The sequence below is a fragment of the Ranitomeya variabilis genome, chromosome 4 (genome assembly GCF_051348905.1).
Source record: "Ranitomeya variabilis isolate aRanVar5 chromosome 4, aRanVar5.hap1, whole genome shotgun sequence".
NCBI lineage: Eukaryota > Metazoa > Chordata > Amphibia > Anura > Dendrobatidae > Ranitomeya > Ranitomeya variabilis.
Window position 1 is genome coordinate 205,004,291 of NC_135235.1, and position 18,553 is coordinate 205,022,843.

At 47.0% G+C, this 18,553-nt stretch overlaps 1 protein-coding gene across 1 annotated transcript in view; it reads left to right on the forward strand.

Moving 5' to 3' along the window:
- Nucleotides 1-223: 223 nt before the first annotated feature.
- Nucleotides 224-18,553, forward strand: part of PNKP (polynucleotide kinase 3'-phosphatase) — a 53,364-nt gene continuing 35,034 nt past the window's right edge. Inside the window, exons 1-5 of the mRNA XM_077259724.1 lie at nucleotides 224-353; nucleotides 2,802-2,930; nucleotides 4,913-4,959; nucleotides 6,770-7,309; nucleotides 13,149-13,228. Of these exons, the coding sequence (XP_077115839.1) occupies nucleotides 2,804-2,930; nucleotides 4,913-4,959; nucleotides 6,770-7,309; nucleotides 13,149-13,228 (794 nt within the window). The 5' untranslated portion in view covers nucleotides 224-353; nucleotides 2,802-2,803. The remainder of the gene's footprint in view (nucleotides 354-2,801; nucleotides 2,931-4,912; nucleotides 4,960-6,769; nucleotides 7,310-13,148; nucleotides 13,229-18,553) is intronic.

Consider the following 18,553-nt stretch of genomic DNA (forward strand, 5'->3'; position numbering starts at 1 on the left):
ACAACAGGCACAGAAGCAGGCATAGGTGTCACTCAAGACTTCTTGGAAAGCTGGGTGACAACCATGACAGCCGCCATTATGGTTGTCAGCCACTTTTAGAAGTGTAGAGAAAAACTGCTAAAAGAATACGGTGACCGGTAATTACTATGGAGAAAATATGACAGGGAGTGGCATTAGTATAAAATAACAATGGTGAAGCTAACGGACCAGCGCGCTGATTCCACCTCGGAACCATCGCGCGTCGTCCCAGTTGCAGTGGGGGAATGTTTACAATGATGCACCCTAAGCGCCACACAGCGGCCAGACGCGGCAGTGAAGAGAAGCGCTGGGCTACAGAGGTCGGCGCCGCTCAGGTCGGTATCGGGGGAGCTCGGTTGAGCTCGGTCTAGCTCGGTCTGTGCGATATCTGCTCATAGACTGCCGTAAAAAAGAGCTGTTGTTTGTCAGACCGCGGTGTATTCTGGGAAATGTAGTTCACAGCGATATGTTTAGAAAGTTGTGGAAGTAATAAGTCCTGACATGTCCTGCTGGGGAAGCACAGCAAGGCGGAAACACTGGGAGGCTGCCCTATGGCAGACTGGCTTCATAACCCCCTGCAGCAACTGTATAACCCCCATCCTCCTCCATGGTGTAAGGTTTCCTCATAATGCACATTTATGTGCATTTGTTTTTTGCATTAAAGGTTTTTTTTTTTTTCTGGGTTTTTTTTTTTCATTAAAGGTTTTTTGTTTTGTTTTTTTGTTCCTTTTTTTTGCATTAAAGGCTCCCCCCCCCCCCCCTATTTTGGTGTTTTTTTTTTTTATTGCAGATATACATATATTATAATTATACATACGTATATTGTATATCTATTCAGGACTTCTTTGCTCAAAAAAAGTCTCAATAATTCTTATAAAAAAAAAAAAAAAAGTAGCGGTTTATTGAATCGTCCATCCAAAATAATCATTGCGGTAAATCCTAAACATAAGCAAAGTAAGTCCCATTGGTTAATTCATTAAATTGGCTGTGGTTTATTCAGCCATCTTTCACTGGATCCTGTGTAGACGTTTATCAGCTGCTTGTCTATAGGCCGCAGAAGCACGAGATAGCGACTCATACGTTAGTATCAGAGTCCGGGATATCCTAGACCCCGGGAGCAGGACAGCGTGTGTGTGGACCCTCTGAGTGAAGAGAGACCCCCTTCTGTGTGTCACATTGTTTATTTATTTGGTTATTTTACTTATATAACGCCATTAATTCTACATCACTTTACAGACGTCATCATCACTGTCCCCATTGGGGCTCATAATCTAGATTCCCTATATGGCTATGTGCACACGATGCGGATTTAGTGCGGATCCGCAGCGGATTTTTTCGTGCAGAAACGCTGCATATGGGCATTTTGCAAAAAAAAAATCCTTTTTTTTTTTTTTTTTTCTTTTTGTATAGCCCACTTTTAATTTTAATCTTTTTGTCTTTCCTTTTAGCTAAATTTAGGCCAGATACGTTTAAAGTGCTTGTCCTTTAAACTGCTGCTACATCCATTCTGTATGGGGCTGCCATGATCTGCCCTCAGCTTTTTCTTTCAGCCCCATAGAGAATGAATGGAATGGCTGTGAAGCGTGCACACACAACCCTACTTTCTGTGTGGGATAATAGGGCGCTGTTCTGCCAATTGGTGCAGGTACCAGCAGTCAGAAACGTGTGTTTGCCACTGCCACCAAGATGTATTATATTTTAAAGGGAACCTGTCACCCCCAAAATCGATGGTGAGGTAAGCTCACTGGCATCAGGGGCTTATCTACAGCATTCTGTAATGCTGTAGATAAGACGCCGATGTTACCTGAAAGAGGAGAAAAAGAGGTTATATTATACTCACCCAGGGGCGGTCCCGCTCCGATGGGTGTCTCAGGTCTGGTAAAGCGCCTCCCATCTTCATTCCATGACGTCCTCTTCTGGTCTTCACACCGCGGCTCCGATGCAGGCGTACTTTGCCTGCCCTGTTGAGGGCAGAGCAAAGTACTGCAGTGCGCAGGCGCCGGAAAGGTCAGAGGGCAAACAAAGTACGCCTGCGCCGGAGCCGCGGCGTGAAGACCAGAAGAGAATGTCATGGAATGAAGATGGGAGGCGCCGGAGCAGACCTGAGACACCCATTTGACCGGACCGCAGCGGGACCGCCCCTGGGTGAGTATAATATAACCTCTTTTTCTCCTCTTTCAGGTAATATCGGGGGCTTATCTACAGCATTACAGAATGCTGTAGATAAGCCCCTGATGACAGTGAGCTTACCTCACCATCGATTTTGGGGGTGACAGGTTCCCTTTAACGGCCTTCAGCTCACTCTCGAGCCATAGTGACTTGCCGAATGAAAACACTGAATGCTGTATAGCACAGCACTGTTCATTATGTAGCAGCTGCTGCTGAGTACGGCAACACAGCTCCTATTTTTTTTGTATGGGTGCTGATGTCTGACACCTCACAACCCCACTGATCAGCTGTTACTGACTCTGATGACCCTGCACAATTCTATTCAATGTGTAGCACCCACTTCCAAGTGCTGCAGATCAGCTCCTAGTCAGGAAAATTGCAACTGATCTGCAGTACTCCGCAGCGACTGCTACATATTGAGCAGAGCTGCGCAGTTACATCCTGGTGGAGGTGCCGGTTATCGGACTTCTACCAATGTGATACTAATGATCCACGTTTAGGACAGGTCATTGATAAGCTTGGACAACCCCTTTAAAGAAGATGTGGAAAGCGCAGATTTGTGGTATATATTGTAATTACAACTTGTCCTTTTTATCTCTTTCATGATTGCGCAGAGATGAAGTGTCACATCCACAGCACCGGCGGCAAACACAGTCCGATTGAGCTTCCAGATGGAGAAGGAGTCTTCCTAGGAAGAGGACCAGAGACCGGGATAATAGACAGAAAATGTTCCAAGCAGCAAGGTCAGTGTCCTCTGTCTTCTATCCTCACGTTGGGGGCAATGCATGACATATCGTGGGCACTGACCCTACCATTTAGTGGCAGCACACCCAGTATCTTGGATACTGCGAGATAAGTTCTTGATACGCTCTGAGACATTAACTGTCTCCCCACTAGGGTATCTTTTTGGTTATTTGTGTGTGTGTTTTTTGTGTGTCCCTTTCTTTTGGTATGTTAGGGTGATGTAAGAACCTGAAGACCCACCTCTTCCGGCAAGCCTACAACCTGCAGTAACCACCGATCAACCAAACCGCTGCACGACCAGCTCTATCCTCACCTACTGTATTCTCACCCATCCCTTGTAGATTGCGAGCCCTCGCGGGCAGGGTCCTCTCTCCTCCTGTACCAACTGTGACTTGTATTGTTTAAGATTATTGTACCTGTTTTTATTATGTACACCCCTCCTCACAGATAAAGCGCCATGGAATAAATGGCGCTATAATAATAAATAATAATATAGGGACTCTAGGGATACCGACGTTGAGCGGGGGCGCCATATTGTCAACAACTAGGGTGCTAACCTCTGCAGTCAGGGAATCCTCTATGACCTACTAGGGTGAAAATAGTCTCCCTTCCCTCCCTAATAAATAAAATTTCTAGTCATTTGACGCTTTGTAGATTCATGTGAGTGCTTGTATTGTCACTTTGATGTTGACATTTTAACTATATTAATAAAAGGTATATTTTAGGGGTTTTTTTTTTGTTTCGTGGTGTTTAAGGTTGATTTGGAACCCCTTTACATTCTTCTTTTGAGGTTTTTTCTTTATGACATATCATGTTAAAGGGTTATGGACATAGGTAGTCATTAGTCCCCGGAGGAACCAGACATCTTTCATTTATGGCCAAAAGCCATAACTTTATTATTCATATGAGGGCTTGTTTTGAACTCTTTTGTTTCTTTCATGTCACGGTGTGGGATTTTATTCCATTTTGTGGTACAGTATTTAGATCGCTTTTCATTACCTATTTTGGGGGAGGTTCGGCGACTGAAAACCAGTAATTCTGGCACTTTTGATTCTTTTATTTTTTTTTCTGTTGTACGATGTGTACCATATCGGTTAAATAATTTAATATTTTTATAGACCAGACTTTCATGGTGTTACCAAATTATTATTTATTTTTTTTTCTTTTTCTCTTTCATGTTTTCATTTTTAATGCATGAAATTAAAGGGACTCTGTCACCTGAATTTGGAGGGAACAATTTTCAGCCATAGAGGCGGGGTTTTCGGGTGTTTGATTCACCCTTTCCTTACCCGCTGGCTGCAATATTGGATTGAAGTTCATTCTCTGTACTCCATAGTACATGCCTGCGCAAGGCAATATTGCCTTGTGCAGGCATGTACTACGGAGGACAGAAAATGAACTTCAATCCAACATTGCAGCCAGCATGCAGCCAGCAGGTAAGGAAAGGGTGAATCAAACACCCGAAAACCCCGCCTCTATGGCTGAAAATTGTTCCCTCCAAATTCAGGTGACAGAGTCCCTTTAAGGGCAATCAATTCTTTTTTTTGTTTGTTTTTTTGTTTTAATAATTATGAAAACTTTTTTGTGTGTTTTTTAAGAAACTTCAACCTGCGATCGTCTGATCATTTGTTTAGTTTACCAGTCTCCTATGAAGGCCAAACTATGACTTGACTTCATAGGAGTACTAACATGTCAGCTAAGGGGCAGGAACCCACAAACCATAAGCACTTTGCGTCATGGTGGGTGACTGCTCATCTTGACTGATGCTGTTAGAGATTTAAGGGGTTAATTGCTGTTTTGATATGCAGATGATTGCCACATGATACAGCCGACATCTGTCACGTTTTATACGGGCTCCATACACCTGAACCCAGTGTGTGATGCACGTCAAATGTGGGGAAGCCATATAAGCCATATAAATTCTGGCTCTGCAGAGTTGCTCCTCTGTAATTTATTCTAATGTGAACTCCTTGTGTTACAGTGGAGCTTGTGGCCAACGTCGAGAAGAAAGTAGTACGTGTCACTCAGGTAAGGAACATATCACCGATGCGATCGCCGGACGTCCGATCCACCAAGAACTGATACTGGTTTATCGCTCCAGAGATAACTATTCTGAAAGGCTTTTAGTAATCTACCAGTTCAAGGGGTTGTCCACGACTTAAGGCCCCGTCACACATAGCGATTTACCAACGATCACGACCAGCGATACGACCTGGCCGTGATCGTTGGTAAGTCGCTGTGTGGTCGCTGGGGAGCTGTCACACAGACAGCTCTCTCCAGCGACCAACGATCAGGGGAACGACTTCGGCATCGTTGAAACTGTCTTCAACGATGCCGAAGTCCCCCTGCAGCACCCGGGTAACCAGGGTAAACATCGGGTTACTAAGCGCAGGGCCGCGCTTAGTAACCCGATGTTTACCCTGGTTACCAAAAAAAACAAACAGTACATACTCACCATCTGATGTCCTTCAGGTCCCCCGCCGTCTGCTTCCCGCTCTGACTGAGATCCGGCCATACAGTGAGAGCAGAGCGCAGCGGTGACGTCACCGCTGTGCTGTACTTTCACTTTGCGGCGCTCAGTCAGTGTGGGAAGCAGACGGCAAGGGACCTGAAGGACATCAGATGGTGAGTATGTACTGTTTTTTGTTTTTTTTACATTTACGCTGGTAACCAGGGTAAACATCGGGTTACTAAGCGCGGTCCTGCGCTTAGTAACCCGATGTTTACCCTGGTTACCAGTGAAGACATCGCTGGATCGGTGTCACACACACCGATTCAGCGATGTCAGCGGGACCTCAACGACCAAAAAACGGCCCAGGCCATTCCGACACGACCAGCGATCTCGCAGCAGGGGCCTGGTCGCTGGTACGTGTCACACATAGCGAGATCGCTACTGAGGTCGCTGTTGCGTCACAAAACTTGTGACTCAGCAGCGATCTCGCTAGCAATCTCGCTATGTGAGACGGGGCCTTTAGATCCTGATGAGCATTCCTTAGGATTGGTCATCAGATTGTTGGGGAGTAGTGATGAGCGAACGTGTTATCCGCACATGCTTGGGTGGTAACCGAATGTCTTCGGTGTGCTGGAAAAATATCTTCGAGTTCTCGCGACTGTTCGACAACCGCATGACATGCAGCCACGGGAACTCGAACATATTTTTCCAGCACACTGAAGACACTCATCACCCGAGCATGCTCCGATATCACCTTGTCTGAGCACGTTCACTCATCGCTAGTGAGGACCCAACATTCCCACAATCGGCTGTTTCAGCTCCCGCGTGTACGAAGCCGGGAGTCCACAGCCCCGTACACTGTGTCGTGGCTACTCCCATGTACTTGGTGTCCAAGCCGACAGTGGATGAGACCTGCACTAGTCTGGTCCTCTGTGGCGGTCTCCATTTCTGCATCCTGGGCGCCTCTTGTGTTTACCAGGCCACAGTCGCAGAGGATGCCGGCCCTCGACTACTGTTGTCCGGCTACCGCAGAGGAATGGCCTGGATGTCAGCAAATCTCTTTGCTCAACTGTTGTCTTTGGGATGCAGCTCTTCCTTTGAAGACCAAAATCTGTAATGTTCTAGGTAATTGCTCATCACTCCTCTTGGCTTTTTTTTTTTTTTTTTTAGAAATTGAAAAGTAATTTATATTTGGTTGTTTAATATAAATATATACATATATATATTTCTCCTACGCCTCATTGGGGGACACAGGACCATGGTTGGGTCTGCGCAGACCCAACCATGGTCCTGTGTCCCCCAATGATTGGCTCGGAGAAAAGGATTTTACGGTGAGTACACAAAAACCTTTTTCTAATATAATTTTCTTTTTTATTATCTTTGTAGCTGGGTTCTAATCCCACATCAGTTGGCAAGGTGAAGCTGAAGCAGGGAGAAAGCACATTGATGAATGAGAATCAGACTCTTCACTTGGTGAATTCCTTACATCCTTACACCGTCGTGTTCATTAATGAAAGTCCAAGAATCACTGGAAAACCCAAAGCCACAAGACCAGTGAGCAGAAAGCCTGTGGCTGCTGCCTCCCCAAAGAAAACGATTACTGACTTCTTTGGTGCATCAACATCAGAAAGCAACAAAAGGACCAAACGGGAGGAAGACGACAAATCCGAGCCGAGCAACAAGAGGACAAAGCTTCAAGCATCTGCACCCAAACCTGCAGAAAACAGCGAGGATTCAGAGGAGGACGATACGTCCCGTAAACTTAGAGAGTTACAAGAAATGGCATCCCAAAGGGGTAAAATAAGTACGAAGGCATCCAATGACTCCCCGGATTCCCAGAGAGGTGCTGCCTGCAGCAGAGACAGCTGGGAAGAACATGGCAAGCTTCTGGTGTTTAACAAGAAGGGAGTGCAGCCATCTTCTAAGGTACAGCAATGGATAATTCACCTCTGCGTGCACGTATAGGCAGCATCCTGATATCAAAGGGTTATCACAGCTGTGCACACCCATTAAAGGAGCTGAGGTTCTTTGCGCACCTTTTGATCAAAGTGTGTAAGCCCATCTGCCAACAACAAGGCAGACGTGGCTACCTCCATGGTTCGTGCTCCCTATCCACCCACCTTTCCTAGACTGTACTTGGCGTATAAACTAAAAGAAGAAACCTGGCACTCAACTTAATGCTCGTGTCAATTTTAATGTAGTACACAAAACGTTTCGGTCCTATGTCCGGACCTTCCTCAGTTGTGTACTTAAAGCTTAGAACGGTTACTGTTGACAAGACGTGTCAGAAAGCACACGGTGGTCTGCGCCTGTCAGTTGCGCAGTGAGGGCATAAATGAATGGCTGTAAGATTTAGCCGCGGTAGTGTGTGCCGGTGTCCAGACGCGGTATCCCCCGCTGGTCTCAGTACGTAACTGAGGAAGGTCCGGACATAGGACCGAAACGTTTTGTGTACTACATTAAAATTGACACGAGCATTAAGTTGAGTGCCAGGTTTCTTCTTTTAGTTTCACAAGGTGTGGGAACCTACCTTGGCACCTATCATAGTAGTGCACACGCCTTTATCTTTAACACTGTACTTGGCGTATGGTATAGCTTTATCCTGTTCTTCCCTATGTGAGGGCTAGGCACAGAGAGGGGTAGGTCTCTTAGGCTTAGAGATCGCCTTGTCACTGGCAGTTGGGCTCATACGCTTTGACCAAAAATTGCACTACTAGTTTCTTGTTTTTGTCCCTTTTCTGTGTCGGCACGTGACCAGACCTGTCTCTAAAAGGCCTGATCGGCTGCTTATATCAATCACTAAGCCAACCTCCTTCATTGGCTGTCAGAATAAAAGGGGCTGGCTTAGCTATTAATGCCTTTGCCCCCCAGCCTGTATTCACCTTCCTGACCAGGCCAAACTTTACAATTCCGACCACTGTCACTTTGTGTTTTAACAACTCTGGAACGCTTCAACGGATCCCAGTGATTCTGAGATTGTTTTTTCGTGACATATTGTACTTCATGATAGTGGCAAATTTGGGTCAATTGTTTTCGCGTTTATTTCTGAAAATATCACAATTGCGGCAAAAATGTTGAAAATGTTATTTTCAAACTTTCAATTTTTATGTCTTGAAACCAGTTAGTTGTGCTGTACAAAATAGTTAACAAATAACACTTCCCGCATGTCTGCTTTACATCGGCATAATTTATGAAACTTTTTTTTTTGTTTTTCTGGGAAGTTAGAAGGGTTAAAAGTTTATTAGCAATTTCAAATTATTATTTTTTTTAACAAAATTTACAAAACTGTTTTTGTTTAGTCATTTTGAAGTGACTTTGAACGGCCTATATGACAGAAAATACTCAAAAGTGACACCATTTTCAAAAGTGCGCCCCTCAAAATCCTCAAAGCTACATTCAAGAAGTTTATTAACCCTTTAGGTGCTTCACATTAATTAAAAGGAATCAGTCACCTCATTTTTCGCATATAAGCTGCAGCCACCGCCATCAGGGGCTTATCTATAGCATTCTGTAATGCTGTAGATAAGCCCCCTATGTAACCTGAAAGATAAGAAAAACAAGTTACACTGTGTTCCAAATTATTATGCAAATTGGATTTAAGTGTGATAAAGATTTAATTGTTTTGTTTTTCAAATAAACTCGTGGATGGTATTGTGTCTCAGGGCTCAATGGATCACTGAAATCAATCTTAAACACATGGGATAATTAGTTTTCCAAGTGATTCTAATTAAAGGAAAGCTACTTAAAAATGATGTTCCACATTATTAAGCAGGTCACAGTTTTCAAGTAACATGGTAAAGAAAAAGGATCTCTCGCTGCTGAAAAGCATCAAATAGTGCAATGCCTTGGTGAAGGGATGAAAACATTAGAAATTTCCCGAAAACTTAAGCGTGATCATCGTACTGTTAAGAGATTTGTGGCTGTATCTGAGCACAGATGTGTTTGTGCTGATAAAGGCATAATGAGGAAGATTTCTGCCAGGCAAGTTCATCGGATTAAGAGAGCAGCTGCTAAAAAGCCATTACAAAGCAGCAAACATATTTGAAGCTGCTGGTGCCTCTGGAGTCCTTCGAACCTCAAGGTGTAGGCTCCTTCAAAGGCTTGCTGTGGTGCATAAACCTACTATTCGGCCACCCCTAAACAGTGTTCACAAGCAGAAATGGTTGCATTAGGCCCACACATACGTGAAGACTAATTTCCAAACATTCTTTACTGATAAGTGTTGAGCAACCCTGGATGGTCCAAATGGATGGAGTAGTGGATGGTTGGTGTATGGCCACCATGTCCCAACAAGGCTGCAACAACAGCAAGGAGGTGGAGGAGTCATGTTTTGGGCCAGAATCATGGAGAAACAGCTGGTAGGGCCCTTTAAGGTTCCTGAAGGTGTGAAAATGACCTCTGCAAAGTATATAGAGTTTCTGACTGACAACTTTCCTCCATGGTATAAAAAGCAGAAATGTGCCTTCAGGAGTAAAATCATCTTCATGCATGACAATGCACCATCTCATGCTGCAAAGAAAACCTCTGAGTGATTGGCTGCTATGGGCATAAAAGGAGATAAACTCATGGTGTGGCCACCATCTTCCCCTGACCTCAACCCTATAGAGACCCTTTGGAGTATCATCAAGCAAAAGATCTATGCGGGTGGGAGGCAGTTCACATCAAAACAGCAGCTCTGGGAGGCTATTCCAACTTCATGCAAAGAAATACAAGCAGAAACTCAATGGATGCAGGAATTGTGAAGGTGATATCAAAGAAGGGTTCCTATGGTAACATGTAACTTGGCCTGTTAGGATGTTTCGGAGTTAAATAGCTCTTGTTCAGTGAATGTGACCTCCTAATGCTGCAAATTCAACAAAGGAGCATTTACAGTTCTTTAAAACATATCAAATGTTTAGAAATTCTACTGTGCCTAATAATTTGGAACAGTGCATTTTAAGTTTTTATTCATTTTGGAGATTATACTGTTATCTTTGGGAGGTTTATTCAATAAAATTCGATGTATACTCTAACGGATGATTACTTTTATTAGACTGACTGTCATTTGCACTGACCATTTAGGAAAATCAGAGAAAAATGTTATTTGCATAATAATTTGGAACATAGTGTAGATTATACTCACCTGGGGGGGGGGGCGGTCCGGTGTGGTCCAGTTCGATGGGTGTCGCGGTCCGTGTCCGGCGCCTCCCATCTTCATGCGATGACGTCATTTTCCTTCTGTTGCGGCTCCTGCGCAGGCGTACTGATTTGCCCTGTTGAGGGCAGAGCAAAGTACTGCAGTGCGCAGGCGCCGGGAAAGGTCCGAGAAGCTCAGCACCTGCGCACTGCAGTACTTTACGCTGCCCTCAACAGGGCACATCAGTACGCCTGCGCAGGAGCCGCGACAGAAACAAGGAAGATGATGTTATCGCATGAAGGTGGGAGGTGCCGGACCAGACCGCGACGCCCATCGGACCGCACCGGACCTCCCCCCCCAGGTGAGTATAATCTAACTTGTTTTTCTTATCTTTCAGGTTAAAGGTACCGTCACACTAAACGATATCGCTAGCGATCCGTGACGTTGCAGCGTCCTCGCTAGCGATATCGTTTAGTTTGACACGCAGCAGCGATCAGGATCCTGCTGTGATGTCGCTGGTCGCTGAATAAAGTCCAGAACTTTATTTGGTCGTCCGATCGCCGTGTATCGTTGTGTTTGACACCAAAAGCAACGATACCAGCGATGTTTTACACTGGTAACCAGGGTAAACATCGGGTTACCAAGCGCAGGGCCGCGCTTAGTAACCCGATGTTTACCCTGGTTACCAGCGTGAAAGTAAAAAAAACAAACAGTACATACTCACCCAGCGTCATACCTCCCCCAGCGTCTGCTTCCTGACACTGACTGAGCGCCGGCCCTAAAGTGAAAGTGAAAGCCGCTGTGCTGTTAGGGCCGGAGCTCAGTCAGTGTCAGGAAGCAGAAGCTGGGGGACGCTGGGTGAGTATGTACTGTTTGTTTTTTTTACTTTTACGCTGGTAACCAGGGTAAACATCGGGTTACTAAGCGCGGCCCTGCGCTTAGCAACCCGATGTTTACCCTGGTTACCCGGGGACCTCGGCATCGTTGGTCGCTGGAGAGCGGTCTGTATGACAGCTCTCCAGCGATCAAACAGCGACGCTGCAGCGATCGGCATCGTTGTCGCTATCGCTGCAGCGTCGCTTAATGTGACGGTACCTTTAGACGGGGGCTTATCTACAGCATTACAGAATGCTGTAGATAAGCCCCTGATGGCGGTGGCCACAGCTTATAGACCTAAAATGGGGTGACAGATTCCCTTTAAAGGGACTCTGTCACCTGAATTTGGAGGGAACAATTTTCAGTCATATGGGCGGGGTTTTCGGGTGTTTGATTCACCCTTTCCTTACCCGCTGGCTGCATGCTGGCTGCAATATTGGATTGAAGTTCATTCTCTGTCCTCCATAGTACACGCCTGCGCAAGGCAAGATTGCCTTGTGCAGGCGTGTACTATGGAGGACAGAGAATGAACTTCAATCCAATATTTCAGCCAGCATGCAGCCAGCGGGTAAGGAAAGGGTGAATCAAACACCCGAAAACCCCGCCCATATGACTGAAAATTGTTCCCTCCAAATTCAGGTGACAGAGTCCCTTTAAAGCAATGTTCAAGGAAAAAATGAACATTTAAATTTTTCACACATAAATATTAATTTAGCTCAAAATTTAGCATTTTTACAAAAGTAACAAGAAGCAATTTCTAGTGAGTATGCCAAAATCCCATATGTGGAGTAAAAGTAATGTTTGGAGGATGGAGCATTATTTGGCCTCTGGAGCGCAAAATTGGCTGGAATAGATCACATTTATCCTGCGCTCTACTCTGAACACTTATTTTGAGGTTTCCATCAAAATCGCCAAGTGACATGATTCAGATGAAACCCCTGAGGGATCCATTCACTATAATGAGGCAGCGGAGTTACTCTGGACTCCATGTGGCTTCAGCGGTGTCCTTGTTTTCAGAAGTGCACAAAACTGTGGCTGATGACACTTTTATGCAATCCTAAAAAGACGCACACCGCCGGATCACAGGTCCTATGGCGTCCATAGTGCTTCCATCTGCCTCATTATAGCGAATTTTCTGCTGGGGGGTTCCATCTGAATCATGTATTTCAGAGATTTACACGGAAACCCTGATGTAAGCGCTCAGCATAGAGCACAGGATAAATGTGCGCCGAGCCGTACTGCGATATTTGGGAGGCAGTATGAATAAATCAACAGCATGTGAAGAATTGGTTTTATTTATTTTTTGCGCCATTCGTCGTGCGGTATAAGTGATTAGGCAACTTCATTCTTCGGGTCGGTGCGATTACAGCAATACCAGAATTATATCGGGTTTTATGTTTGGCTGCTGTCACACACTTAGAGATGTTTCTTTTGCAAAACAAAGTTTTTGCATTGCCATATTTTAAGAGCTGTAATTTTTCTAGATTTCTGCTGATGGTCATATCAGGGCTGTTTTTTTTTGCAGGACGAGTTGACATTTTCATTGATACCATTTTCAAACACATTACCTTTTTTATCGCTTTCTATTCCGATTTTTGGGAGGCAGAATGAACAAACACCAGCAATTCGGGATTTTTTTTTTTTTTTTTTTTTTTTTTTAATGCCGTTACGCGTGTTGTAAAATTGATAAGGAGGCTTTATTCTTCGAGTCAGTACGATTACAGCGATGCCTCATTTATCTTGTTTATGTCACCAATATTGTATTGGTTGCAGATCATCGGGTTTGACATTGATGGAACGATTATCACCACTAAGTCAGGGAAGGTCTTCCCAACGAGCCCAGATGACTGGAGGTAAGGGGCACATTACACAAAAGACGTAAAGTCCTTCTCCTGCTTTTTATTTTGACGCTAAAGCAGATCCTCTATTTCTTAAAGGGGTTATTTCCATCTTAACACATGTGTATCATCAGATAGTGCTTGTAAATATGAGCAATTTTGCAATTTACTGATTATTAAAATTTTCAGCCGTTCCTGAGATATTAACACTTTTTTTTTCTCTTCTGTTTATATCTCGTTGCCTTGGAGACCGACCACCGCAGCTAATAATTGTAAGCAGAACGTATGCAGTGATTACAAGCTCTTTGCTATTAGGCTAGTAAACACTGTTTTAAACCTGGCCATTATCGATGTTACCTCCTAATCCCATGACTACAAGCTAGGCAGGAAAGGTGGTCGGTCTCCTAGGTAACAAACTGTAAACAACAGAAAAGTGTTAATATTTCAAGAACGGCTGCAAATTTTAATAAGCAGTAAATTGCAAAATAGTTTATTTTTACAAGCATTATCCTACAATATCCATCGATGAAACATTTATTTTAATGGCTGACATGTAATACCACCAAAAAGCCAGTGTGACTGCATTATAAGCATAATGTGGAGAACAGCCCTCTCCTTTTTTTCAGGCAGTCCCTTAGACAGTGAATGGAGCGGAGAACAAGCGTGTGCCCCCTATACTCCTGCAAAGCCCCAATTTAGAGATCAATGGAAATCCCAGCGATCAGCAAGTTAACCCCGTCATATAGGTAGGGGATATTTGGGAATAACCCTTTAAATTCTCGGAAGTCTGCTATATAATGTAGGAACATAGCGTTCATGTCCCTATACTTTTTTTACTCTGTCGCCTCATTTTCGCGCCGGCCTGGAGCCCCTTCTGGGCATCAGGCATCTAATTTAGGCCCCGGCTTCGGCCTAGCTGAAGCTGCCGCCTCCGCCCCCCGGCCCGCCCCCCGGATGACAAATATGACTCTACAGTGTCATAGAGGAGGCGGATCGAGACAAAAAGGGCGCGTTTTTACACAGTTCTGCCACCTTTTTCCAGCTCTCCGCCCCCTTCTCCCCCTTCCTCTTCTTCTCAGCGGCCATTTTCTGCTGCAGATTAACCCTGCATCTCCCGGTCAGCCGGACCAGACCCAGGCAGCCAGTGTCCAGGGGGCACGGGACTGTGGATCTTCGGCGCTGGACCTAGGGGCACACTGGTGGGGTAAGATCACAGCTGGGTTTTTTATTCAGCTGTGAATCCATATTCCCTATAAGGCTCCCCTATAGGCTTCTCTGCATAACTATAGGGTCCTCTGCAGCATAGCCAGCCCTCCTGCACTCTGCACTATACCGGGCTCAAGGTCCAAGAGAACCAGGCAGGACTGCTATTATGCATTCTGCACAGCCTGCAGGACCGCTCTCCCCAGTGGTAACACGTACCCGCATTGCCAGAACTGTATACAGACTAATGTGTTAGAGCCCCAAGAGGTCCCTGCCACTGCTTCGGTGTCTAATGCCACGACGGAATGGGTCACTCAGATGTCGCAATCTATGACGCAGTCTATAGATAACCTAACCTCCACATTGCTTCAGGCTCTGCAGGGTCATGCCTCGGCTATGACCGTTACCCAGCCAAGGGAGAGCTTGACTCAGGAACAAGATGACCCTGGCACATTCACGTCTAGGTCAGGACGCAAGCGGACCCATAGATCGAGTCCATCTGCGTCATCCCATAGCACACGGTCATCCCCCTCTAGTGAGAGACACCGTAGCTCCAGGTCATCTAGACCTTCCCATCCCAGGGACAGACAATGCAGATCTCCGCAATCCCTGACCAGAGAAAGCCTCCTCCCCAGCTCACCCAGCAGGGGAGACGCCTCAGTGATACACAGGATTCGGAAGGCATCTGCGACTCTGACTCAGACAGGGAAACGGAGGGGTCCCTGATCCCAATCCCCCCTAGCAATACAGCGCTAGTTGAGGACATAATCTCTTCCATCCATCGGGTGCTGGACATTTCTGATCCGCCACCAGAGGCCCCAGAACATAAGATTTCCTTTGAAGGACCTCTGAAGCCGCCTAAGGTTTTCTCTAACCACCCAGAGTTTAAGGCGATCCTTAAAAAGCAGCTCTCACAGCCTGAGAAAAAATTCGCTAATCGCAAATATCTGGAGGCGAGGTACCCCTTCCCGCAGAAGGACACCAAGGAATGGACAGATCCACCCGAAGTGGACCCCCCAGTGTCTAGTCTAGCAGCACAGACCCTCCTTTCACTGCCAGATAGCTCAACCCTCAGGGACGCAGCAGACCGGCAGGTAGAATGCATGGCTCGTTCATTTTTTGAGGCAGCAGGGGCATCCCTGGCTCCCGCGTTCGCCTCAGTTTGGGCTGCCAAGGCCATTCTGGCCTGGGCAAAAAATTTACAAGCTCTCCAAGCATCCGCTCCTGAGCTGTCGGACCAAGCGGTTCAAATAGCAGTTGTAGCAGATTACATGCTTCATGCAGCTCTGGATTCAGCAAGGGGAGTTGCGGGGATAGCATCAAATGCCATCACAATTCGGCGTATCCTCTGGCTGCGGGAATGGAAAGCGGACACAGCCTCAAAGAAGTCCCTCACGCACCTCCCCTACCTCAGTGGGAGACTTTTCAGTGAACAGTTGGACACGATGATATCCAACGCTACCGGGGGTAAGAGTACTTCTCTTCCCCAACTCAGAACAAAAAGGAATTACAAGAAGCGTAACCAAACTCTATTCCGATCCTTTCGGAACTCCTCGGGCTGGTCCGTCTCGCGTCCAGCACAAAATCGTAACCGTTCCCCACGCAGGGACAACTCACGATCGACGCAAAGGTCGGACAACACCTGGCAGTCAAAAGCAGGCCAACCTAAGCCCAGAGGAGGAAAATCTCAGACTTTTTCCTTATGACTCACGGACACTCCGGAAGACACCACACCAGTAGGCGGTCGACTTTTGCTCTTTCATCAAGTCTGGCTGCCTATTACAGAAGACAGGTGGGTCAGGGAACTAGTGTCTTCCGGATACAAAATAGACTTCACCTCCAACCCACCGGACCGATTCTTTCTCTCTGTCCCCCCAAAACCACCAGCCAAGGCTCGCGCCTACCACCAAGCGGTCTCCTCGCTTTTTCAAGCAGGAGTCATAGTACCGGTCCCCACGACCGACCGCTTCCGAGGGTTCTACTCCAATCTGTTCGTAGTTCCCAAGAAAGGAGGCAGCGTACGGCCCATACTAGACCTAAAACAGCTCAACAACTATGTACAGGTCCGTCACTTCCGCATGGAGTCCCTTCGGTCCATCATTGCGTCCATGGAGAAGGGAGAATATCTCGCCTCCATAGACATACAAGACGCATACCTGCATATACCTATTGCACCTGCCCATCAGAGGTTTCTCAGGTTCGCAATAGGCCAGGACCACTACCAATTCGTGGCTCTCCCGTTCGGACTTGCCACGGCTCCCAGAGTGTTCACCAAAGTCATGGCAGCCACCATGGATGTCCTGCACTCCAGACGCATAGTAGTCGTTCCATACCTGGGAGATCTACTCATCAAGGCTTCCAGCTTCAAGGACTGCGAGCTCAGCGTCTCAATCACAACCGATACTCTCAGTCGCATGGGCTGGTTAATCAACCTACAAAAGTCATCACCAACCCCAAGTCAGTCCCTGACCTTCCTGGGAATGCTATTCAACACCTCCAGGGGTCTAGTGCTCCTTCCCAAGGACAAGGCACTGGCTCTCCGCCTAGGAGTTCGCACCCTCCTCCGCAAACCCCCTCGATCTCTTTGGTTTGCCATGAGAGTCCTCGGCAAGATGGGGGCAGCAATAGAAGCGGTTCCATTTGCCCAGTTTCACCTCAGGCCTCTCCAACTAGCCATTCTCAAGTCCTGGGACAGGAATCCCTTTTCTCTCGACAGGGAGTTCCAGCTAACTTCGTCAACCAGGAGGTCCCTGCACTAGTGGCTCAAGCCAACCTCGCTAGCAAAGGGGAAATCCTTTCTCACAGGTCAATGGAAGGTTCTGACATCCGACGTGAGCCTGACGGGTTGGGGTGCAGTGCACCTACACCACAGGGCAAGTGGTCCCCAGTGGAAGCGACCATGCCCATCAACATCCTGGAAATTCGTGCCATCCTCCTGGCATTGAGGGCCTTCCATCACTTACTGGCAGCCTCTCACATCAGAATACAGTCGGACAATGCCACGGCCATGGCATATGTGAATGACCAAGGGGGGACCCGCAGTACCCAGGCGATGCGAGAAGTGTCACACATCCTCCGCTGGGCAGAGGAAACAGGGTCGGTTCTCTCGGCGGTCCACATTCCGGGTGTCGACAACTGGGAAGCAGACTTCCTCAGCCGACAAGGAATAGACTCGGGAGAGTGGTCTCTCCATCCCGAAATTTTTCGCCAGATCTGTCACCGCTGGGGGACCCCGGATGTGGACCTAATGGCATCCCACTTCAATGCCAAGGTCTCCAACTTCATGGCCAGAACACACGATCCGCGGTCGCTCGGAGCAGACGCTCTGGTTCAGGACTGGACCCAGTTCCAGCTTCTGTACATTTTTCCACCTCTCCCCCTGATACCCAGGGTGGTGAGGAAGATCAAGCAAGAGGGAGTTCCAACCATCCTAATCGCACCGGACTGGTCCAGACGTACATGGTACGCCGACATCGTACAACTTACAGCAGACCGCCCCGATCTTCTATCACAAGGCCCGTTCTACCACCAGAACTCAGGGGCTCTCAATTTGACGGCGTGGCCCTTGAGACCTGGGTTCTAACCCAGGCAGGGCTCTCGCTGGATGTCATTGGAACCATGATCAGGGCACGGAGGCCAGCCTCTGCTAAGATTTATTACCGTACCTGGAAAGCTTTCTTTACTTGGTGCGAATCTCGTGGCCAGACCCCATTCCCTTATTCCCTCCCCAAACTACTTGGTTTTCTTCAATCGGGTCTGGAGGTCAGGCTGTCCCTAGGCTCGCTTAAGAGCCAGGTGTCAGCCCTCTCAGTGCTTTTTCAAAGGCGCATTGCTACCAAGCCGCAAGTAAGGACTTTTCTTCAGGGGGTTTCCCAATTGGTTCCCCCCTACAGACGACCACTAGAAACGTGGGACCTCAACCTGGTCCTGACAGCATTGCAGGAACCACCCTTCGAACCTCTTAAGGAGGTCCCGCTCCGCCTTCTATCCCAGAAAGTGGTTTTCCTGGTGGCAATCACCTCGCTACGCAGGGTGTCTGAACTGACAGCACTCTCCTGCAGACGGCCCTTCCTGGCTTTTCACCAGGACAAGGTAGTCCTCCGTACGGTCCCATCCTTCCTTCCGAAGGTTGTGTCC